This window comes from Psammomys obesus, unplaced genomic scaffold, assembly GCF_907164565.1.
Source record: "Psammomys obesus unplaced genomic scaffold, mPsaObe1.curated_primary_1811, whole genome shotgun sequence".
Taxonomy (NCBI): domain Eukaryota; kingdom Metazoa; phylum Chordata; class Mammalia; order Rodentia; family Muridae; genus Psammomys; species Psammomys obesus.
Genome location: NW_026596244.1, coordinates 12,439,308 through 12,463,844, shown reverse-complemented (window position 1 = coordinate 12,463,844; position 24,537 = coordinate 12,439,308). Strand labels below are relative to the sequence as shown.

Sequence of the window (24,537 nt, the reverse complement as noted above, 5' to 3'; positions counted from 1 at the left end):
GAGGGCCGCTGTCCCCGCCGGGGTCCTGCCGGCGCGTGGGGGCGGCTCTCCGCCGGGACGCGCGCCTTCCCGGCCCAGATAAGGCGGCCGTGGAGCCGCGCCGGGGACCGCCCAGCGGAGCCCGCTGCGGTCAGGCGTCCCGGGCCGGCCGCGCGGCTCTGGGGGACTCGGGCTGAGCGCAGAGGGCGCGGCGGAGCCGGGGGCCTTTGGGCGAGTGGATAGGTGAGAGCGCGGGGCCGGGGGCCGAAGGAGCGGGTGGGCAGGACTTGGGAAAGGCCGGGTCCATCCGACTGGAGAGGGTCGCGTTCCGGTGCTCCCTCCCCGCCCGGTCCCGGAGACCTCGTAAGGACCTGGAGCTGGTGTGTGAGGGAATTCCGCCCCGGGCTGGGCCCGCCTCGGCCGCGCTCGCCGGTCCCCGGCTGCCTGCCCGGAGCGCCGGTCCCTCCGGGAGCATCCTTGGGCGCTCCCGGCCTATTCTTCCTGGCTTGGGGACTGGCAGGGAAGAAACTGAAAACGTGCGTTGAGGGAGCGGCGGCGGCGTTGTCCTGCAGCTGTGAACGTTTGTTTATGTGACAGAACAGATTAAACCCGCCGAAGTGCCAAGGCAGGCTGTGCTCAAACTGACAGCTTTGGTTTGGTTTGGTTTGGTTTATCAAGAAAGGGTTTGCAACGTGAGGTCGGGGTGGAGGAATGTTCTTTAAGGAGTGAGTAGGGAGAAGGGGACGGTGTTTTAGAAAGGCAGGAGCTTTCTCCAGCCCCGGCTTTTCCCAAGTGGGAACACCGAGTTTGTAGCTCAGCCTCCCTCCTGTGCTCAGCTCATCAGGTCTATGGCTGCCCTTCCAGCTCGGGCCTCATCCGTGATGCGTGCCAGGAGGTCAGAGGAAGCCGTCTGGCTCTGTGTCACTTTTTATTACTGCTGAGCAGCGGTGCAGACCCTCCTTTGAGAGAGCCCTGGTTACCCGGGTTGTGCAGCAGCCAGACAGCTCTTCCAGGAACCCTTCGGAACTTTCTTATTCCGCCCCTATGTGCTGGCTGATCAGACCCTGAAGGTTCCTGAGCATAGCGTCCCTTACTGAAATCTGAGTTAGAAGATGCTCAGCTGAGCAGCAGCCTCCCCGGAGGCAGGGACAGCAACCCCACTTCTGATGGGCCATGGTTACTGGAAGACTTAAAGGTGGGTTGTGTCTTCAGGGAGCCTGTTGGTGACAGCTCTGCTCCCTGCTGCTGAGGTCCCCCTGTAGGGGGAGGTGTAGAGGCAAGCCTGCCTCTGTTTGTCTTGGGGAGATTGATGGGATACTTGGTTCCCAGACTGAACCAGGACCGATCCCATTGTCCCTGCTGCCAGGTGCCCACTGCGAGAAGCGGGGTCACCGGCGCTTCTCCCAGCGTCCCTGAGAGTGTGCTGGGCCATCCCTGCTGTGGCAGAATGACAGGATATTTCTGTGCATCCTCTTTTAGTACCACATGTGCCTGGGAAGAGTCGGATGGTATGCTTTCCTGTCACCTCTTCAGCAGTGGAAATCCCGAGCAGGGTTGTCGGCAGGGGACATGCTGCTGAAGAAATGGGAATAAACGCACTCGCATGCGGCTAATCATTGCCAGCGAACTGATTCATCCAATGCTGCTGAGGAGCATCTGAGTCTTTGACTGTCGTGGGGGGTTGTCAGATAAAGGGACTAGGGACAGCCTGGTACGCCTCCCTTTGTTCCTTTAACTTCTTAAAGTGACATTCTTCTCTCAGGCCAGGCAGCATAGTTATCATATCAATGCAAGCTCCTGTGTGTCACCTTTTAACTTTGGCAAGTTTTTATCTGGTACTTCCGCCACGCACAGCACAGGACTCACAGGAGTCTTAGTCCTCTGGGGTGCAGGTGTCAGAAGACAGTGACTGATGATGTGACCTTTGAGTATTCAGCTTCTTCATTTAGTATTTCTGCGTCTGCACTGACCGGTTCAATGCTACAGCTGGAAGGATACTTACAGGATACAGAACAGATCACTGCTTTCAGATCACTGGGGTTTGTGTTTGTGTTTTTTGCTTATCCCCTCTCTTAGCCCCCAGTGCTGGGGATCCAGTTCAGGGCCTCGTGGCAGAGGACTTTCCTGGCCATCGTGAGGCCTCTGTGTGGATGCAAATGACGTAGAAATCCATCAGAACTGGAAGTGAACTGGAGAATCAGCAACTTTGTAAGGGTGTTTTATGCACAGAAGAATATAAAATATGTAAGAATAAACTGCCAAAATTACCTGTACGGTCTTGAAAAAAAGAGGAGTTCAAATGCAGCCATAAACTGTAATTGACAATGAGTCATGACCGCTGTAGGGGTGCCGACTGTGAAGACAGCCTGGCTGTGCCCCTAATGATAATCATGAAAGCTCCTTCTGAAAGCCAGTCTCTCTCTGTGAGCAGAAGTCAGCCCCCATACACACTTACAGCTTTACTTATTTAGACATTATGCACTGGTGATGCCTAAATGTCTCCATTCTACGGAGCTGCACACATGAAATCATGAAAAAGATTTTTTAAGTATCAAGTTAATAGTTGGAAATGTATCTTCTATTCAGTACCTAAACTGTCAAGGGCTGCACATTGCTTGGGCATTGAAGGCCCAGCTCCAAAGTAAATAAAGACAGAGCCACAGCCAGCAGCTGAGGAGGACTGCCTGGCTGGCATACAAAAGGGCCTGGGAGTCAATCCCCAGCACCACAAATAAAATAAGCAAACCTCAGACAGTTCAATGTTTCATAAGAATAAACATTTGTCTTGTAACACAGAGGCAATTTAACATGCGGCCACTGAACATTGAAAGAGGAAAACTTTCATAGTTCACAAACGTTGGTAGGAAAGTGGAGCTATCACACGTACCGCTAGCAGCCAGGACTTTGGCATTTCTTCTATCAAGCGAAGACACTGTTTTAAAAGAATTCTTTTAACTGTGTGTATGTATGTATGTATGTAATGCTGTTTGAGTGCATATATGCGTTCTTGAGTGTAGATGCCTTTGGAGGCCTAAGTGTCAGAGGTCCTGGGGCTGAGTCCTCGAAAGAGCAGTATTCACTTTTAACCACCAAGCCACCTCTGCAGAGCCCTCCCCGAGAGACATGTTTTTAAAGCAAATGCATAGTGAAGGTGAGGGGAAGCTGCACGTGCATGAGCGGTTACTATTGGAAATAGTTGAGTGCATTCCTGTATAGTGCGGTTTTCTTACACAAGCCAATGGAAAGGTGTTCTCCTATTTCATAGATGAAAAATGCTGAAATGAGGTGAGGTCATCCACCCCTGCTCAGAATGCAGCTCAAGGATGTTGGGGAGAATGTTTCCACTCTTCCTCCCTGGAAGTTCTGCCTATTATTTGTGGTTGTGTTACAGTGTTTCACAATGTCTGAATTAGTGATAGCAGACAGCTTCACTTGTGTTTGCAAGTCAGGGCTCTGACAGTGCTGACGTCAGCAGATAATTATAGCCAGGAAAGCCAGGTAAAAAGCTCCCTCTTCGCCCTCTGGGATGCTGTGTTAATATCTGCTATCGGCTCCCTTCACCCCCTCTCTCAGCTGGCTTCCTAAGAAGGAAGCGTCTTGATCCTGTTTTGAATTGTTAGTAATAACTAGAATGAAGCCCAAATCTCTGTAAGTCCATAAAGATGAAGGTCTCCGAGTGAAGTGATTGTACGGATAGGGCCAGACGTGGTGACCTCGATAGGCGACTGCGTCATGCGCAGCTCCTCTCTCTCATGGTGTTCCAAGCAGAGAAGGCAGGTGGCAGGCTTAGGGCTTTCTAAGAGTGGCTTTCTACACTCCAGGGTGACAGTATCTGAAGGGTGACAGAGTCACTTGGTGTCCTGAAGTTTGGCAGAGGAGAGAAGGGCAGTCTCTTGAGGTGATACAACAGGCCAGGACACTTTTCTCTAGTTGGGGGACGGCATCACCCCATGGAGCGGGAGCCTGGTGACAGGCTCCAGGGGAACAGCCGGGCCACTGCTGTCTTCTTCAAGTGCCCCCTGCTTCCTTCAACCTGAAGATGCCTTTCAACCCAGCGATTGGAGAGAACCTGTCCAGACTGGATAGAGGCAGGGTCACTGAACACCTAATGCTTCAGCGATTTGGGCAGTTTCCCCAAGGCCGGTGGACATCAGCCAAGGAAGCCAGGAGCCTCGTGGTGAACAAGTAGTTTATTCACAGGAGCACTCCCGGTCCTACAGCGCTGGCTGTGTGCGCGCTTCATTGATAAACGGGAGATTTCCAAAATGGTTCTATTGCTGATTCTGTGGCAGTTTTCCCCGGTAGCAAAATGTGGTTTGGGTTTGGGAAGGTATGTGTCTGTTCGCCTGCTTTGAGATGCCCCCTGGACCCGGATATCTGTCTGCTGTGGTCCAGCAGATCCTGGCCTCCAAATGGGGAAAGAGTTTGTGAAGGCGTTTGCCAGCGCTGACTTTGAACTTGCTCTTCGCAGGTCTGGAAGCTGACATGCAGCACAGTCGCCTTCTCTCCTGGCAGCAGACTCTCGAGCCAAGAAGTACGCCCGCCCCGAGTTTGGTGTTTGTGTCTGCGTCTCCAAGGTCAAGGAATTAGCTCCTTAGAAGGCAACAGTACTATGCATGTTATGAATTGTGTCTCCCTGGCCAGCGATAAGGAAAATGGGACTCTCGCCACGCTTGCGGCTGCATTCATGACTGGGCACGCGGCACCCTCTGGGGCCCCCCCACCGCCACCTCCGCCGCCTCCACCTCCACCTTGTCCGCATTCAGGGGAGGGCTTCCCCCTCTCCCCTCCTCCTCCTCTGCCGCCTCCACTTCCTGGGGGACCTCCCGCCCCCCCTCCTCCTCCGGGACTACCCCCAGTGTCTCACGTGAATGGCCACAGCTCCCTGGGAAAGAAGACACGGATGCGAAGCTTTTTCTGGAAAACCATTCCAGAGGAGCAAGTTCGAGGCAAGACTAACATCTGGACCTTGGCGGCCAAGCAGCAGCAACACTACCAGATCGACAAGAAGACCATCGAGGAGCTCTTCGGGCAGCAGGAAGACACGTGCAAGGCTTCTCTCCCCAAGAGGGGAGGCGCTTTGACGTCGTCCTTCAGAGATGCCCGGGAAGAAGTAAGAATGGAGCATGGTGGGTGGGGGAGGCTGTGGCCCCTTGGCTTTGTGCTGGAATTGACTTTTTCAGATAATTTGGTTCATTTCACTGGGGGATGAGAGCGCAGGCTAGCTGCGCCCTGGAAGCCACAGGAAGGGCTCACGGGGGGGGGGGGGGCTGAGCAGCTGAGTATGCACGAGCGAGCGGGGTCCTCCCAGACATCCCTGTGAATCATGACCTCATACAGTGGGGGCTGCTGGCCCTGGTCCCCAAACACCACCCTGTCGCTAGCAACTCTGCTGCAATCTGCTCAAGGGACAAGTTCAGCTGGAGCCTGGACTCTGTAGCCCCCCCCCCCCCCGCACGGCCGCGGCCCGGGGCCCCGCCCCCCGGGGGACGCGCGGCCCCCCCCCCCCCCCCCGGGATCAGATGCCTTCTAGGCCGGCTTGGGGTTTCTTTCCCTCTCAGGCACAAGTGTTTTGAGTGGCCTCCATGCCTCAGATCTCTGAATTAGATCATGACCTTTTCAGGGATGGGTTTCTAAAGAGCCAAACATTAAGCTCCTTTCAGACAATTTCAGACAGTTTTTATGAAGCATGTTTCCAGTTAACACTAAATGTGTTCCTTTTAAAGGGGGAACTGGCTGTTAAGTCACCAAACACATAACTCAATGTAAATCCTTTGTTTTTTAATCTGTTGTAAAGAAGCCGAGAAAATAGGTCATCAAGGAGCTGCCTAGATAAGGAAGTGGGCAGGGCCCCGGGTGAAGTATTTGCTCCATGCATTATTGAGTTCTTGAGCCAACAGTCTTGACCTCCTTTCTCTTCCTGGCTCGGGAACATGCGAACGCCTTCCACCAGGCCCCAGAGGGCCCTTTAAGCTAGTTGTATGATCTCCCCTGAAATTGCTGAGAGCATTTTTTTTAAAAAATACAGGGAACACAGGCACTGCAGTTGCTATGACAAATAAACTCTGAGGAAATTGGAAGATGGAGTCATTAGGAGAAGCTATGGTGTCTTCAGTACTGGCCACAGGTTTCTCTGTCTGTCCCTTCAGTTGGTCACATGCCCTTTCAGTATTGGAAGCGACTCAGGAGTCACTTCCTTAGTACCCTGGCCTTGGCCCAGCTTGCAGCAGAGGTGGCTGATTGCGCTGTCCGTCACGTCTCACCCTTGTCTCCTAGTTCTCCGTGTGAAGGTGACTGGACAGGTGCGTGTGGACAGGCTCAAATGTCCCGAGAGTCACCCAGAGCAGACGGGTTGAGCATAGTGCGCCCCGGGAGGCAGCCCTCAGCTGAGCGGAGCATCCTCCTCCAGGAGTGGAGGAATTCAGGGAGTTAAGGGCAGCTTGGTAAGGTAAAGAGCAGACGACAGCGCCTGAGGGAGGAAGCTGGCAACCAGCCCGGTGGATGGCTCCCAGTCATGACAGAAGGGAATAGTCCAGATCCAGGCCAGATCTGAGGCACAGGAGCGAATGTCTTCCCGTCCACTTTCTTCCATCTCTGCAGCCTATGTCACAGGTTTTTATATTTTTCCTTCAGCTTCTCTTTTAAAAGGGTTATTTTAAAATAGTATGTGTGTGTTCCTTTGAACTGAGGAGTGCTCAGATGCCACCCTGGTGGGTGGAGGTCGTAGATCTCTGTTGGTCCTTTTGCCTTTCATCTTCTTTGAGACAGGGTCTCTCTTGTTCACCACGACTTAATGTCTAGCCAGCTGGCCCAGGATTTCCACAGATTTTCCTTCTCTGCGTCCCAATTCCACAAAGGGGAACTTGAGCTACCGTGTGCAGTACGGTTTTGCATATGTGTTCTGAGGGTCCGATCAGGACAATGGACTGCCAGGAGGCCAGGCTTGTCTGGCCAACACTAACATTTTACCAACCAAGCTATCTCCCTAGCTCTAAAAACATATATTTTAATTTTTTAAAAGATCTGTTCATTTGCTTTTTATGTGTGTGAGGGTTTTGTTTGCTTGTGTCTGTGTACCATGTGGATCTGGTGCCCTTGGAAGAAAACATTGGAATAAACTGGACTTAACAGATGGTTGTGAGCAGCTTTGTGTGTGCTCACCACACCTGGTCCTCTGTGTGAGCCTCGAGTCACTTTCACCACTGAGCTGTCTCTCCAGCCCTTGATTCTGTCGTTGCTGTTGTTGTTTAGATCCTGAGAATGGAATCCAGGGCACTGCACGTGTGAGGCAAATGTTCTAACACTGAGCTGTACCCCCTGCCCTAACACAAATACTTCTTTGTAAATTACACATAGAATTCACTGCCCTAACTATTGGCTGACTGGTACCTAGAGCATCCATGCTGAGCTGCAAACACCACCATTCACCCTCAGAGTGCGCTCACCTGCGGACCTGAGCTGCATACCCATCAAACAAGGACTTCCCAGTCGCCCTCCTCTGGCCCTTGGCAACCCCATTTTTCTTTCTGTCTCTGTGACTTTTACTACTCCAGGTACCACATAGAAGTAGACCCTGTGGCGTTTGTCTTTTCCTGGCCGACTTCTTTCTCTTAACCTCATGTCCTCAAGGTTCATCCAAGGTGTAGCGTGTGTCAGAATCGGGTCCACACCATGTTCCCTTGTGCGCTTGGACCACGTTTTGCTCTAAATTCCTCCGCCCTGGATAGCTATGCTGCTTCCGAGGGTTATGCTGCTGCTGCTGTGAGCACTGGATGCAGAGATGGTACTTTTGACACTTACAGGTGTCTGGCGCTAAGAGATAGCATGTGAAAAGGTGAACATGGCCAAGTGCCAAGAGATTGTCCAAGCCTCAAGCCCCTCATTATACAGGAGTGGGGTTAGTTTCAATTTTCTACATTACCTTCAGCATGACTGAAGCATTGGGTGTGCTTTTCTTGTGGAAATAGCCTGGTGTTTGCCATTTTCTTTCCTACAGAAGCTATAGCTCAGCAGGACTACACTCTGACAAAGATCAGCCATAAATCTTCCAGCTCACCCTGCCAGTGAGTGGAGTCCAGGGTCAAAAGCTGAAGGCCCTCACCCTGTGTCTCGGACACCTGGAGAACATGCTGGCCTGCGTGTTCCTCGGAGGCCTACTCCTAACCCAGACACGGGACACTAGCTCGTCACAACAGGCCATAACTCTAGAGGTTCAGACGTGCAGAGGAGCAGGTTGGGTCTCTGTCATATCATAACCTCATGGTTATGGCCTGATACTATATGATTGGCTTTCACTTTAAAGGGCCTATAGAGATTACTAGAAAGTTCCATTGTGCTCCAGAGGAAGAATTTGCTGGAGGGTAGGGAAGATGTTGGTTTGGGAATGCCAGGCATAGAAAGAGCAGCACTTAAAATAGCAAATTGGGGGAAGGAGGTTGTGAAGTGCTACTATCCCTGTATCCTTGTTACTAAAAATTAACCTGAGAGATCACAGGTGTGATGGTGTCGCAGTAATTAGGCTGTAATGAAGCAATGGGAGATACCCTGATCCAGTCTGAGGTCCTAATAAAAGGTTCAGCACAGCCCTCATTTCAGTTCACCGATGCCATCCTGGGGAAGCTGCCAAGCTCCTGCCCATCCATTCCAGGTGTCCCACGTCCTCAGCTCCGGCGTTGGTTGGGTTTCTGTCTGTCTTTATAATCTGAGGAATCCTTTAGACGCTATTTTGTCTTTTTAATGTTTACGGATTGATCGCATGTGTTAGCCCATCTGCGTGCACGCGACATACATGCAAGAGCACCCAGAGGCCAGAAGAGGGATTCAGACCCCTGGAACCGAGTTCCAGGTGATTGTGAGCTGCCTAGTGGCTGCTGGGAACTGAACCTGGATCCTCTGTTAGAGCAGTGAGTGCTTTTAACCGCTTCATCTCTACAGCCCCACTGAGTGGCTCTTAAGGATGACAATATGGCTTATCAAGTTGGTCAACTGTAAAGAAAATGAAAGAAGACTAAAGCAAACAGAACTGACCCAGGGTGAAGGACCATCGTCCTAGGTGAGGACAGAGCAGAAAAGGGGGCAGGCTCACCAGCTGTCATTTAGCATGGTGACTGTGTGATGCTGAGTGAATGTTGAAGAGCAGGCGGCAGACTGGAAGAAGAGGACAGGAGTGAGAGGAGAGGGAGGAGGAGGTAGGAGCAGGGAGGGAGGCTGCAAGAATGAGGGCTCTTTCTGGATCCGTGAGCAATGCTGCCTCATCCTCCCACGCCCTCATTTGGGAACCAGTTACTCTCCTGTAGCCATGATTGCATTCCCAGGGCGTCTTGAGAGGCTGGGATGTGCTCACATTCCAGAACTGTAGAACTAAATAGAGTGTGGATTAAAACAATACATATGCTTCAGGTCTCTTTCCCTCATAAAATAAAGGAGCTCCCATCGATAGCCAGCCAAAACTAAGACATGAAAAGCCATCAGAGACCAAAGTGACGTGAAAGCCTTTACCTAAACGAGGAAGATTTAAAATTGTTTTGCTTTTCAGTTTTGAATGGGGCGGAGTTAGCCACTGTTTCTGACCAGCCTATGTCAGGACGCCCCTTTGATGCAGTGAGCTGAAAGTGGTTAAAGGGTTGAGACTTAGCTCACCATTCGAGAGCCTTCTTAGCAGTGCTAGACCAGCGTTCAGCACCAGGAAACCAGAAACCTGGACCACAGCACCAAGGGAAACACACCAAGGGACTTAAAGGTCCTTTTCCTTCCACCTTGAAAACACACTAAAGAAAATAAGCCCTCCACACAGGGGGATTCTAACTCTGCCTATAAGAGGTGTCTCGAGGGTTGGAGAGATAGCTCAGTCAGTAAACTGCTTGCTGCAAAAGCAGGAGGACCTGAGTTCGATCCCCAGGACCCACGTGAAAATGCTGGGTGTGGTGGTGCATGCTTTTGCTCGTGACACTGGGGGTGGAGACAGCTGGATCCCTGGGCCTCACTGGCTCGTCAGTCTAGCCCAGCTGGTGACTTCTAGGCCAGTGACAGACCGTGTTCCTAAGGGTGACTCAGGCAGTTGTTTTCTGGTCTACACACATGTACACCTGCATATAACTTCACACACACACACACACCTAAAAAATAGAGAGAGAGAGTGGCAAACTCCTGGAGATAGATGTACCAGCCAGCCAGGCTAGGGGGGTGCGGTAGCTGCTATTGGAGTCAGAGTCTTGGTCTTGCAAGGTGTGGATACTTTGAGCTGGATGACATACGAGGTGCCATGTGGACACGCATAGTGCCACTGAGTTGTGCACCTGCAAACGGTCAAATTACTAAGTGTTGCTTCCTACTGTCTAAAGGTACAGGGTACGGGAGGCGGGCTTTGTGCCGGCCTTGAATGACACGCTGACCTTGGGTTCTTCCACTGTCAAAGATACATCATCTGGTGTGGCACATACAGGTGGAGCGGAGGTGACAACGCCTTCATGGCTGGGAGGGCGCTTCCCTAGATTGGGCAGTTTGTCTGCTCTGACTTAGCTTTCCATCCCCTGGGATCTCTGTCAAATGCCGCTGTGCCGTGTCTCCAGCACACCACCAGCCAGTCCTAAAGAACTTTACAGCCGAAACACTAGCTCTGCGGCAGCCAGAGTTTGGGAAGTGAGATAAGCTCCTTACATGGGCAGTGATAACCCTCTTTGAAGGGCTTTAACAAACACCTTTATAGCTGTTGTAAGGATCCTGTTTGATAAGGCAGCAGAATCAGCCACTAGGTAAATCTGAAGGTGCCAGAGAGCAGGTGCTGCCCTGAAATGCTATCATTTGTCTCTTGTTCCTTGTTTGGGTGAAGCCTTTGTTTTCCTGGTAAGCTGATCAGTCGTGACCAGACCAGGCTTTTCCTCAGGAACTGGCCAACTGTGACCAACTTCTGAAACCCCTTGGTCGGTGGAGAACATCTCTTATAGGCTTAGAACTGCCCTTGACCTGAGCACCCCCTTTGGGGTGCTGCCTCTTTGGGGTAGCTTAGGTTCCTGGAGTCTATGTGAGAACATGACGTCACTTGAGATTCCACACTAGACTTGGCCAGACACTGTGGTTGGCTGCTTTTCTCAGACCTGTCGCTATTTCTGAAGAGACCTTTGCACCTTGGTGTGGGAGGGGCTACGTTTACTGATCACATAGGAGACCCGTGAGGACTAAAGTCACAGGAACAGAGGAAGAAGGATCGCAGGGAACCAGGCTGACACTGTTCCAACACTGCTTTGGGGAAGCCACAAAATGAAATCTCTGAGGCGCAGTTTCCTTATCTGTCAAATTGGGATAATAAGAGTAATTTCTCCCTTTGCTTCAGCAGTGGTGGCTATGGCCCTATGCCAAGTATTCAGAGCTCCAGAGGGTGGAAGGGTGAACAGGATGAGGGTGGAGCTGGAAGGGAAGGGGGCAGGGAGGATGCTGCAGTCCAGGATTAAACACAGCAAGAGGTGGCAATTTAGCGAGAGAATTGTACAGCAGGTTTCCATTCTGGGTAGACACGTACACAACCGTATCAGTGTTCATGTCTGTACTTGTGGCTTTTCATTTACAAGTCGTAATGACCAGTTTTCTGTCTTAATTAATTGAGAGTCCTCCGTCCTGGAGGAACGATCCTCCTTAGAGGGTTAGGTTTCACAGGCTTAGTCCCTTTCTTTCTCTTCCTTCACACTGAACTTGAACTGCAGCCCCTGGGTAGGAGTCTGTTAAGGAGGGTGCCCTCTCAGTTTGGAAGCTTATTTTATGGCTGGCAGGTGATTGTGTTAACATCAAATAAACCCGCAGGTTAGTAAATAATGAGATTGTTTAAGACTGGTCTTCAAAAGGAGACAACCATACCTCGTAAAAATTTAACCTTACAGCCAGGAAGCAGCATTAACGGCCTTGCTGTCGCTGACAAACATGAAGCCACCCAGCGATGCAGAATTTGGTCTGAAGCCTGATTCTCGTTTGTTCTCAATGAGTCTCTCTGTTGGTCTCTGTTTGGTCTGCCCCCTCCCCCTTTACCAAAAGGCAAATGGAAAAGATGGAAGTAGTTTTAGGTTGTCTTCTGCTTCCAGAGGCAGAAATCACTTGTCAGCGAACCCCTAGAAGTTCTCATCTATAGTTTAATAAAAATCTTCTCAAATTATTTTTGAACATTTAAAACTTGTTACAATTCAATTTGGGGTTTGATAGTACAATAGGATAGTTATAGCAGCATTTATTAAGTCAAAAGATGCTGTATAATGCCAGGTATGGTGGTGCCCACCTTTAATCCGACCAAGGAGATCCCTGGGATTTCGTGGGTAGCCTGGTCTCCACAGTAAGATTACATGGTATCTCCTAACTTGGAGACAGAAAAAATGTATGAATTGAGACTTCCTGTAAAAGACAATTTTTTAAAAAGTTCTCAGCAAACAAGCTGTAGGATACTTTTTCTTTTCCTTTCTTTCCTTCCTTCCTTTCCTTCCTTCCTTCCTTCCTTCATCCTTCCTTCCTTTCTTTTTTAAGACAGGCTCTGACTGGCCTTGAATTTCTGATAATCCTCCTGCCTCAACCTCTGGAATATGAGGATCACAGGCGAGCACCACTCGTGGCTACGATACTTCCTTACTTTCTCCTAAATGAGTGATTTACATCTGTAAATCAGAGCTGGGGCCAATCTCAGCAGAACCATTGCTTTATTTTGCCATTTCAACCCTCATGTGATTCTTGCTATGCTCATATATCTACTTAGGCTTTTAAGTATGGGCTGTATGCAAAAGAAAATTTTAAATAAATTTTAAAATAAAGCATTTATCTATTAGTATGTATATACTAGTATAGTAAACACATCCTGTGTATTGTTTTAGGACTAGAAGCCAGGGCCTACACGTGCTGGAAACATGTTGTACCGCTGAACTACCCAGTCCAAGTATGATTTTTTTTTCTTTTTCTAGAGGAGGTGGTGGTAGGGCTACTATCACGTAGACCAGGCTGGACTCCAACTCACCATGTAGCTTAGGCTAACCTTGAACTCCTCCTCTTATTTCCGAAGTGTTAGGATGACAGGTGTGTGCCACCACACCCAGTGGTGTGTGTTTTTACTGCTAAGGAAAGACAATAAAAGCTTTCCATAAGACTATATTAGGAACATGTGATAATTATCATATTTACATATTAGAAATTGTTCCCTTGTACATCAGTATTGTACTCTGACTGGTTTTTAACTCTCTTGTTTCCTCCAGCTGTTTTTTATTTCATTTTATTTTTAGTCAGTATTATTTTTATTATTTTAGCATTTTGAGACAGGGTCTCTCTTTGTAGCCCTGGCTATGCTAGAACTCACTATGTAGACCAGGCTGACCTAGAACTCACCGAGATCAGCCTGCCTCTGCCTCCCAAGTGCTGAGACCAAATGCGTGTGCCACCACACCTAGGCTGAGCTGTATTTATTCAGTCTTAAAATGTCTTATGCATCTGTTTCTTTCCAGATTACCGTCTTGGACGCAAAGCGAAGTATGAACATTGGGATATTTCTTAAGCAGTTTAAAAAGTAAGATTTGTGTCCTTGTCTGGAATTTTAGCCATATCCATGCTATGAGGGTGTGGATGAGCTGCAATGCAGATTGTAATCTGAGTTAGGGACATTTCGCACCCCTCTGTGTCAGTCCTAGATGTATGCCTCCATGGTCTACATGTCTGTCTTTGCTGTGAGCTCACAAGTGTCCTGCCATGTCCATTGGAGGCCTGTACATCAAGAAGTGTGTGTGTGTGTGTGTGTGTGTGTGTTTTAAATTCTTTGACAATTTCATATACGTAGACACAGAGTTTAGGCATTATTACCCTCTCTCATTCCCCCTTGCCCCTGAGACTGTTCACTCCGACAAATCGTCTTCTCCTTGGCTGTCTTTTTTGCTAAATCTACTGGGTTTAATTATGGTTGCTTACATGAGTGGGGAGTCATTTACGGCACCTGAGTGGCTTCTCAATGTCTACACCACTGAGAAAGATGCCCTCTGCCGCTATCCCCAGTCATTGTTCCTAGTGCCTGGTGGTGGGGGAGCTCTTGAGCCCCTCGCAGGGACGGTTCCTACGGTTGGTGGGTGCTGCTGCCTGCTGTCCTGGGATTCCTGGGGACTCCATCTGGAGGAGTGGTTTCCAGGGGTGGGACTGGTGGGCCTCTGGACCAGGGAGAAGCAGATGGAGGGGGCAGAGAGATGTGCTTTTAATTTCTGTAGGTTTGTGTCACTGTTGACAAGGCAGCAAGTACAATTTTCTTATCTCTTCAAGGTCTCCTCAGTCCATCGTAGAAGATATCCATCATGGGAAGAGTGAGCATTACGGATCAGAGACGCTGTGGGAAATCCTTAAGCTTTTGCCGGAGTCAGAAGAGGTGAGGAACTTGTTGAGTCTTGGGGTGTCTGGAGTGGGGCCAGGGGCTACGTGTTCCCCTGAGCATCAGAGGCCCTGTCCAAAGGGCACTGCCCTTCCCAGGACCAGCGGGGTCACATGTAAAAGCAAAGGGGGCGGTCCGGTAGAAGGAGCCAGGCCTGTGGACTCAGAGTCCCTGTTTGCATGGTGCAGTACTGCAACTGAGGAACCGGGCAAGGGCCTGAGCACCTGCGAACTTTAGATTCCTCACCTATAAAGTGAGGACAATGACACTTACCTCATCTGTTCCCAAGATGACTAAGCCAGCATGGTACTTGGCTCAATAAATCTCAGGTTTCTCTTCCATCATCTTAACATTTGATCTTTGCTTAGAATGAACCCAGGTTATAATACCTACACCTTCTTCTTTTTAAAAGAGGAAAAGGAAAGCAGTTTTGGATACTGTAAGTGCAGGTGAGAATTAATGTAGGTGTTTGTGTAATTGACTTAGCAGGGGAGGTTGCTGTGGTCACAGAAAATGCAGTGCTGGGAAGGTAGTAATTTTGTTTGGACCTGATTAGTTAGTTATTGGGTAGTTAGCAGCTCCATAGGAGAAAAGAGAAGAGCAATTTAAAACTTTAAAAAGCATATTTATTAATACTGTGTGTGTTGGAGGGTGAGTGAGCGACATGGTGCCCTTTGGAGGTCAGAGGGCAGCTTTATGGCATTGGTTCTGACCTTTCACCTTTCCTTGGGTCCCAAGCCACAGACTCTGCTCATGCACCAGACTTACAGGCAGCGCCCTTACTCACTGGCCCTAGGCACTAGAACAGCAACTCCATAAACCTCCCCACAATTGTGGTGATACCAATATTCACTTCTGAAGGAAGATTCAGTAAGAATTTCTAAACATCCATCTGCTTACAAACATTGAGACAAAGCAGCACATATTATTCATGTATATCTGGTGACAGAACACTCTCTGTCTCAGATTTTGTTTACAAATGAAGTGTAATTTGCTCAAGTCCAGATTAACACTTGGCGTGTATTAATGTAATTGAAGGGTCTCAAGGTCTCTTAAAGACCACCATTCCTTTGTCGTTTCTCCTGTGTGAAGAATGGGGGCTTAAGAATCTTTGCTAGGATGAGTTCGGGTCTAGTCAATTTGAGTCTTTCAAAGAGTCTTTGCTTTCAGCTGGGGCTCTAGCTTGGAGCGCCGCCCTGGCATGAGTGCAGCCCTGGTTTGAGATTGTATTCCTGCATGGCCCCAGTCCTCACCCTCATAGGACTTCTCTAAACGCTCACTCCGAACCGACCTCATCGAGATTTTTGTTTGTTTGGTTGTTTGGTTGGTTGGTTTTAAGGGAATATCAAGTTTGACAGGGCATGTGGAGGCGCTCAGAAGGCTCCTCATGGTAAATGAGAGTCAGGTGCGAGGCCTGAGGGAAGCTGCCAGGTTCACGCTTTGACAAGCTGGGACGCTGAGAACCACTGTCTTAATATTTTCATTTTTCATGTCCAGCTTAAAAATGATTAGAAAGCACAGAGAAGTTTTTTGAAAGAGCAAGTAGCTGTCAGAGAGCCTGTAGTTTAAGGATGCTCTTCTGTTTGAGTTTTGTGGGGTATCACTGGAACGGAGACTGCGCTGGGAGTGTGGGGGGGTATAGGTGGGGGTGTGGGGGTGTATGGGTTGGGGGGTGGTATGTGGGTGGGGAGGTGTGGGACAAGTGAGGACGGAATCCCTGAGGGCTGCCCACATCTCCCAGGTCCTCTGGACCAGTAAGTGAATTAATTGCAAAGAAGCCTTGGCTGCTAGGACCCCTGAGGTCCCTGACGCAGGCCGGACACATCCCTGTACAAGGTCATCCTCAGTCTAAATGTGTGACAGGCTGGTCACACTTCTTGTTTTCATTCCTGACTCTCAGCTGCAGCTCACCATGCCCTCCACACTCAGTTTCAGCAAACACACCCTGCCAGGCACCCCACCCTGGACTTCAGGGTGTCGGCGCTGTGCAAGGGGCTTCAGGGAGGACCCTGTAGTGGTCTACGTGAATGATGAGGGTGAGGCCAGGGAGGAAGCTGAGCCACGTGAGAGAGGGTTAGAGCTTAAGTGTGTGGATGGTCCGGGACGTGACACACTTCTCATTGTTAGCGCGGGAAAGGACTCCACAGCTACTGACGCCCTCCTGTGCCAGCCACCAGATGGGACAAAAATGAAACTCACTGACGCTGTATTTACAGCGCTCGGTCCAGTGACTGACAGAGAAAAGTCCGTGCGTCACCGAGATGATTGTTCTGTCGCCTTCTGCTCGTCTAGCCTGCACAGGGACCTTGTGTGATACTCCTTATTTGCAAATGGCATGGGCTCTCACCATGGTGTCTCAGGAGCGCTGAGGGATACAGGACAGGTGGACTTAAACCCTAATTTCTTTTTTTTTTTTTTTGAGATTTATTTATTTAATACTTATACAGCAGTCTGCCTGCATTGGGTGCCTGCACACCACCATGTGGGTGCTGGGAATTGAACTCAGGACCTTTGGGAGAACAGCCAGTGTTCTTAACCTCTGAGCCATCTCTCCAGCCCAAACCCTTATTTCTTTGACCCCGAGCAGTTCTCTGTCGCCCTCTGCTACCTTTCTTGGAGGAAAGAAGGGCAAAGGTTGTCAAAGCTGTGTGCCTGACACCACGTGGTCCAGCAGCCTTTTCATCACCTCTGCTATCACAGGCGCTGGTGCGAGCAAGTGTCATTCAAAACCTCCTGTAACCTTATCAGCATGCTGAAAAATATGAGCGGAAACGGTTTTCTGTCCTGCCCGGCCCCACGCCTCCTCAGCTGACAGGCCAACCGAAGCCAAGGCTAATTTGTCATCAGGAATTTCTCTGCCCTTCACCACTTATCTTTATCTGGCATGTTTGTTCATCTTTCCTCCAGTGTGTGGTTAACCCTTGCAGAGGAAGAGGCGGAGCCCCACCTATAAGTCCTGGGGTGCTTTTGTGTGCTATGGCTCCCATGCGGGGAGGAGGCCAGGAGGGGGCAGCTGCCCAGCCTGGTCAGCCCTGCGGTGGGCCACCGCTGCACTGACCATATCAGTGTCCTGGGGACACAGATGGGAGGAGCTCGTCGAGCTGCTAGCTCTGGTGGACACCCCAGCTACCCCATGCTGAGGGCGAAACCAGGGCTCCCTGAATGCTGGAGCAGCCCTCTATCACACTCTTCCCTAGTGTCTTCATTACTCTGAGATGGTTCTTCTGTCGGAAGTCCTGCCTGCCTCTCAGAGTCTGTGCGGTAGACTGGGGCAGGGTGAGGAGGCCACCCTTTGCCCTTGTGAATCCTAAGAGCATATTCTGGGCACAGCAGTGGTCATAATGAGAGGCCCTTGGCTCAGCCAGCAGAATTATTCCTAACAGTGCTTAAGGTGTGATTTTTGATAACGATGAGAATGCATAATAATTACATTATCTCACCTCGTCTCCTTCCTTCCCCACCACTGGGAAGGCACTGTAATCCTTCTTAATGAACACAAGGCTTGCTGGGAACTAGAGAAGAGCTATGTACGTGGCATTTAAATTTCTGTCTTCCGGCTCCATTCCCTTAAGATCTATAAGCATGTTTGGCCTTCTGCCTAAGTGATTCTGCCTAAGAGATTCATCCTTTTTCAGTCACAGTTTAGCATATGTTTAATAGAAGTTCTTAGAGTTTACTTAGCATGACCCATCCTCAGGCTCAAGCTTCAGCCTAAAATTTGTGCTGTGGTTATGCATACAGTGAGCATAGGGTCTTCTAAAAGGATTGGCCTCCCTCTGCCCCTGCCCATATATAGTGATCTGTTGAAGTCAGCTCCAGGGGAATCAGAATTCAGCCTAGGGCTGTCTCAGTTCACAAGCCAGGCTTTAGTTGGGGTTGAGCTAAACTGGAAGCATCCTGAGTCTTTCCGTGTGTGTGTGGGGGGGGGGGGGCAAGGCTAAATAATGGTAAATTCACGTTGCAGCCCTTTGCAAGTGGGGCAAATACAATTTTACAAATGGCTGTTTTCTGTCCTAACCAAAAAACAACCCAACCAACCCAAACAACAGCAACAAACCAAAACACAAAAGGGAGAGTTCAGCTACAGAGGTTTGCAGAGCAAGCTGGAGGCCATGGGTTCCACCCCAGCACTGCAAAAATGAAAATGAAGTGAGCAGAGCATCCTAGAGAGAGAGCTAATACCAGAGAGTGAATTTGTACTGTTAGATTTTATATTTTCACATAACAGATAGAAATATTGTAATTTTCTATTTTTCTTTTTGTTTGTTTGGCTTTTTTTTTTAGACAGAGCCTTGCTACGCAGCCTAAGCTGGCCTTGAACTTATCCTCAGCCTACTGTGTCCTTTGCAACAATTTCAGTTGCTTCAAAGGGCTTGAAATCTTGTTGCCAACCATTAAGCAGAGAGCTGAAGAGTGCGGACTTGTAGAGAGGAAGCTCCTTAGAGACTAACAAAGCCGGAGGGTGGCCTCATGGTAGATCTGGCACTTAGCATCTCAAGGCTAAGTGTCACACTGGGTTGAGTGTCCAGCACTGAGATGAAGGAAGAATGTAGAGTTGGTCAGTGATCCCTGTCAACAGTTGCCCGCATGGCTGCATCTGTCCGCAGTGGAACTGAGGTGCCAGTTGCTATGGAGACTCAGGATCTTGTTCTGAGCGTGGTCCAGCCTCCCCCTCTGCCGGCTAGTCCTTAGGCTGTGCAGCTGTGCCAGTGCACACGTGTGTGTGTGTGCGTGTGTGTGCGTGTGTTGGGGGTGGGGATTGGAGACACCTTTTCTTCATTTATGGAGCTGTGACCTTCCTACTGCACAGACCGCTTGTCTTCCGTGTCTCTTCCATTGTAAGCGTTTTTGTTAGAAAAAGTGCATCACTTGGACACCATCTCTTTGCCCATGCCCTCCCTCGCCCTGGACGGCCTGCTGACCACCATTCTACAGTCAAGACATTTCTTAGCTTCTTCTGCGTAGGACAGGGAGCGTGCAGTGCGTGCCTTTCAGCACCGGCCTTCCTTCACCTACCATAACGCCACGTGGCTCCTTCCATTCTGTTACAAAAAACAGGCTTTCACTCTTTTCTACAGCCGAGTGACATGCCGCTGAATATAATTCTGAAGTTTCTTTATCTGTTTACCTGCTGATTGGCCCCTAGGCCGGTTCTATACTGTAGCTACTTCATGGGTAGAAATCTTTACACTGTTCAGTTGACGCTTTTGCCCTTCTTACTACCTGCAGAAGATCCCAGCTGTACTCTCTCCAATAGCGTGTCTAGGCTGGGGTGGAGCCCGGTGGCAGAGCCAACCCCTGGGCTCTATTTCCAACGCTGGGGGAGTGGGGTAGGGTCGGGGGCAGTAGCCAGGTAAGATGTCTCAAACCTGTCATCCCAGCATTCGAAGGCTGAGGCAAGAGGATCAGAAGTTTGAGGCTGGCTTAGGTTAAATAGCAAAACCCTATATCAAAAGAACAAACAAAACAAAAACGGTTACTGTCACTTAGATCCACAGCTTGCTGCCTTGTTCTGAAAGAAATTAGTAAAGAAAAAAAAAATGAGCTCATTTAGTTCAGCCACTAAGAGAAAAAAACCTAATTTTTCTTCCCACTGGTGCCCAAGGCACTCTTGGACTTTGTGGAAAGCCAGGAGGCAAAGTGCCAGAGATGTGTGGATTTAGCTGGGAGCTTTGCCTGCTTCGGGCAGGGCAGCGTGGGCCCCGTCCCTCTGGTGTTCTTGCAGGAGGCCATTCTCATTGTGGAGGCACTAGTGGCCTGTAGGATTTAGTCTCCTCCATCCCTCTGTTGGGTTCTGCATCAGCATAAGCTCCGGCCACAGCATCTGCCCATCCAGCGCAAGACCCAGCCTAGGACTCTGTGGTAGGATGCTGGCTAGTGTGCTCAGGGTCCTGAGCTCATCCCTGATAGAGAGACTGTAAACAAGCAAGCAAGCAGATAACAGTTGTAGGTGTGGATTTCCTTTTCTTTTTCTTAGAGCTACATTTTATTAATTTGAATTTTGTACTGAAACATTATTTCTTAGAAGGATTCTAAGATGAAATGTAAAGTAATCTTGATTTTAATCAACGGTTTGATGTTTTGCCCTCTCCCCTTTCCTCTGTCTTTTAGGTAAAGAAGTTAAAGTCATTTAACGGCGATGTGTCCAAGCTCTCGCTGGCAGATTCATTTCTGTACTGCTTGATTCAGGTGCCAAAGTAAGGATGTAGTCCCCTGTCGCCATTCTCTGTGGGTGGGGCTGCTGCCGACTTTAAGGCTACAGCTTTGTTTTCTGGTTGCTTTTTAGCTATTCGCTTCGGATCGAAGCCATGGTGCTAAAAAAGGAGTTCATGCCATCTTGCTCTTCTCTGTACAAAGACATAACGACTCTAAGGACGGCTACCAAAGGTAACTGAATATGTGTTTCTACAGATAGTTTGCTTTTGTCAACTTTGGTAGCCGTTTATCTTTTTAAGAAAAATTCAGATTCAGTTAGAAATGGAAAGTCCCATTTTTGGATCACCTAAAAAAGACAAAGGTATAGGTAGGACGCAGTGCGGGTAATGAGCATTAATTTGCATATTATTTTTCCATGGAAGAAAGTTTCTTTCATCCCAGGCTTCAGAGTAAAGTTGCAAGTTGCGGCCTGTCTTGCTTCTCGGCGTGCTTAGCGTTCTGTGTGTGTGTGTGTGTGTAGATGGTATGAGTGCATGCAGTGTGAGTGTGTGTGTGTGTGTGTGTGTAGACTGTGGCATAGTGTGTGTTGTGTATATGTATAGAGTGTGTCTGCGTTATGTTTACATGTAGTGTTTGCGGTATGTGCTCTGGATTGTGTGTACTGTATGTTGTGTTTGTGTGTGGAGTTTGGTGTATAGTGTGAGGGCTGCGATGCTGGTGAGCGAGATACAGTGTATAGTGTGTAGGTGTGTGTTGTCATGTAGGCACAGTCCCTATGTCCTGGGCCGGCTTCATCATCTGGGTGACTGGAACCAACCTGCCAAAAGCAGGCAGACTCTCTCCCCAGGATGCAGCCCTGTCCTTTCCTGCCTGGGCTCCTGAGCTCTCTGGACTTCTCCCACCTGCCGCCCCTCTGGACTTCAGTGAAGTCAGAGATGTGTCAGGTCTGTGGAGTCCCTGATCCAACACTGCTTTTCCCGCCCCGCCCCCTCCCAGGCTCTGCCTCCCCAGGCTGCCGCCTTTGTCTCTGGCTTTTGTGAGTGAAGGTTGGCACAGGCGGGTCCTCCCGCCCTCCCATCTCCAGCCCTCACCAGAACCAGCCTGGTTCCCTCCCAGCGACTTGTCTGGTTGTTTTTCTAGTCCTGTTTGATGTTCCTGTCCAGTTGCTCTTGCGCTTGGCGAGAGGAAAGCTCTGCTCCAGCCCTCCGCATTTTCTTCGTGTTGGAGCAGCATGAGGAATGAAAAGGAATTTTTCTCCTTCCACGCGGAGACCTCCTACAGTCCTTTCCACGCTGACGTTATTTGTTGCAGTGACTGGGAAAGGACTGAGCCTTCTGTTCAAATGGGAATGGAAGCATTTGTTTTCGTATTGAGCAATATAAATTTGTGGGCATGGAGGAAACGTTTCTTATCTGTGTAACCTTCCCAAACTGGCCTTCTTAGATAACAAAATACAGGCACTGATCCAAATGTAATGTTTTGAAAGTACTGCCAGACTTGGTGGAGAACAGTGACCTGTAAGTAGCATAGGTGACATTTTATTACCTCCGCTGTCATTTTAATCACCAAGCATATCTTTTAGCTTTCCAAATATATAATCTCAATTGTGTTTCTTTCTAAGAGACTGTGGTAATAATTACTTTACCAATATGCTACTGTGGTTCCCTTCTAAAGCCTTCAGCCAAGGCAAATGAAATGTTCTTTGAATAAAATGGAAAGATGTTCTGAGTACCAGGGGCCCGAGGGTTGGTGGTTTGCAAGTTATTTACATGACATCCCAGCATGTTTATTTTTTATCTTTTCATAACTCATTGGCTAAGCAAAATGTCGCTGGCTGTTGGTTTTCTTGTTTCATGAAAACAGTCTCAAAGAATTGTGAATAAAGGGAAAATAAACTGCTGAAGAGGGGATGTCTGTCTCCACAGCACACTGTTTCCTTGGGCTGCTGTGACTTCTGGGACTTGGAAACGCTTAGGGAACAAGTCTGTATTTAACTGCCCTGAATGTTTGATCCCCATTAAACACCAGGACATAGATCGTATTATATTTCTATTATCGCCATAGACATAGTTACACTGAGGGAGTGTTTGGCTTGGGGTCAGAGCTTGCTTCGGACATACTAGAAGCTGGCTGTGGTGGCCGCCCTTTGTGTGTGTGAGGCCTTCCTAAGCTACAGTGGTGTGTTCCTTTTGACAGAGCTGATGTCGTGTGCGGAGCTGCATTCGATATTACACTTGGTGCTGCAGGCTGGGAATATCATGAATGCAGTAAGTAGAACCGAGATGGACCTGTGCCTGCCGAGTCACTGCTGGTCTCAAGGCTCAATGCTTTTCTTGTCTTTGTCAGGGAGGGTATGCTGGCAATGCCGTGGGATTTAAGCTGTCTTCTTTACTCAAATTGGCGGACACAAAAGCCAACAAGCCTGGGATGACCCTTCTGCATTTTGTCGCTCAGGTGAGTGAAGCAGAGGGGAATTCTATGAATGCCTCATGAGGACGGCGTGGTTGTCCTAGGCAGGAGGTGCTTTCTCAATTAGGTGGAGAACAAGGAGTGTGCCAAGAAGACTCTGGTTCTGGAGGCTCTGTGGCTTTCCAGTTTGAGCTACTGGATGGGACTGGGCAAGTGAGGTAGTGAGGCTAGATTCAGACATCGGAGCTCATGCTTTAGCCAAGGGGAGCAGGCAGGCGTTTGCAAGGTGTAATGGCCTGAGCAGGCTTCCTGTTTTAAGAAAATAAGACACAGCGAAGAAGTTGGAGAAGAGCCAAATCTGGGAAGACATCCTGGTGGTAGCTGTCTGGTTTGGTGCAGGCTGGAAAGGGTAGCCACCGTAGGGATAGTGAGCTAGGCTGGAAAGGGTAGCCACTGTAGGGACAGAAAGTAGAAGGCCGCATGTTGAACCGTCCATTGTAAGATGGACTTCATCAGTGAACAGTCTCTTAAGAACTGTGCATTGGTGCGCTGTCTATTATTGTAGATTTGAAGTCTGACTCTATCTATGGCTTCTTTTCTTTGGAATCTGGGTGTGGAAACCAGGGTCCTACCGTGCAGGGCAAGCATACTATCAAGAGTTTCCTCACCCCCAGCCTCTAGGCCTCAGTACTTGACTGAGAAGTCAATATTCAAAGTGCTGAAGTGAGAAACTGTTTCCTTCCCTAGCTTGAGATGATGTGTGTGGCTCTGTCTGACAGACTTGGGCGCTGGCTGTAGGTGGCTTGGGTCTTGTTCCTGCAGGAAGGATCCCCTAAAGGTTCCTTCCCACTTGCCTTTCCCAAGTCAGCCTCCAAGCAGCTGAAGAATCCAGCTCCTCAGCTTGTATGCCTCTCATTACAGATGGTTCACAGACTGGTTTAACAGCCAGAAACCTCTCACGCCTTCATGGAAGAGCGCGCTCACCGAGATGGCTGGCATTTAGGCAGCATATATTGGGTTCTCGTGGAAACAATGGGCACTGAGCTGCTGCCTCATTCCATTGAGGTTCAAGGCTCATGAGTTGAATTTCATTTGGGGATCGTTTGTCTTGGGAAAGTTAAATGTATCTAAACAGTGGGTGCAGTTCTGGTAAAGCTAAGGGAGAATATCAGAATTCATGTCTCAGGGATCTGCTTTTAGTGTGCAATCTGAAAACCAAGACTCCCCAGAGCTCTGCGGGAATGGGGCTTCCCTCCCAGGTTAGCTCTGAGGGAAGAGGGCTTCCCTCCCAGGTTAGCTCTGAGGGAAGGGGGCTTCCCTCCCAGCTTAGCTCAACTGGTTTGAGAAAGTCTGTTTTTGTTCCAGGAAGCCCAGAAGCAAGACGCCGTCCTTCTAAACTTTTCTGAGAAGTTGCAGCATGTGCAGGAGACGTCAAGGTAAGCACAGAGGCCAAGCGTGTTGTGAGACTTGGTTTCCTTGTCGGCCTCCCCATGAAATGGTGGGGTAGTGAGCACTCTCGTTCCAGTCTGAACTCTGAAACATCTGAACTTTCGGCCTTCCTTTCCATGTGCTGGGTACGTGTGTGTGTGTGTGTGTGTGTGTGTGTGTGTGTGTGTGTGTGTGTG

At 49.3% G+C, this 24,537-nt stretch overlaps 1 protein-coding gene across 7 annotated transcripts in view; it reads left to right on the top strand.

Annotated features, from left to right (window-relative positions):
* Fhdc1 (FH2 domain containing 1) overlaps positions 1-24,537 on the top strand; it is a 35,492-nt gene that overhangs the window by 793 nt on the left and 10,162 nt on the right. For 3 of the 7 annotated variants that reach the window (XM_055596655.1, XM_055596653.1, XM_055596650.1), the window contains exons 2-9: positions 4,451-5,092; positions 13,443-13,504; positions 14,242-14,344; positions 20,459-20,544; positions 20,634-20,734; positions 22,700-22,770; positions 22,850-22,957; positions 24,278-24,348. In XM_055596655.1, the coding sequence (XP_055452630.1) occupies positions 4,592-5,092; positions 13,443-13,504; positions 14,242-14,344; positions 20,459-20,544; positions 20,634-20,734; positions 22,700-22,770; positions 22,850-22,957; positions 24,278-24,348 (1,103 nt within the window). In that variant the 5' untranslated portion in view covers positions 4,451-4,591. Of the gene's footprint in view, positions 1-15; positions 223-1,673; positions 1,691-1,945; positions 2,019-4,450; positions 5,093-9,019; positions 9,032-13,442; positions 13,505-14,241; positions 14,345-20,458; positions 20,545-20,633; positions 20,735-22,699; positions 22,771-22,849; positions 22,958-24,277; positions 24,349-24,537 lie in introns of those variants that run through there. The other 4 variants (XM_055596649.1, XM_055596654.1, XM_055596652.1 and 1 more) reach the window with 4 other exon arrangements.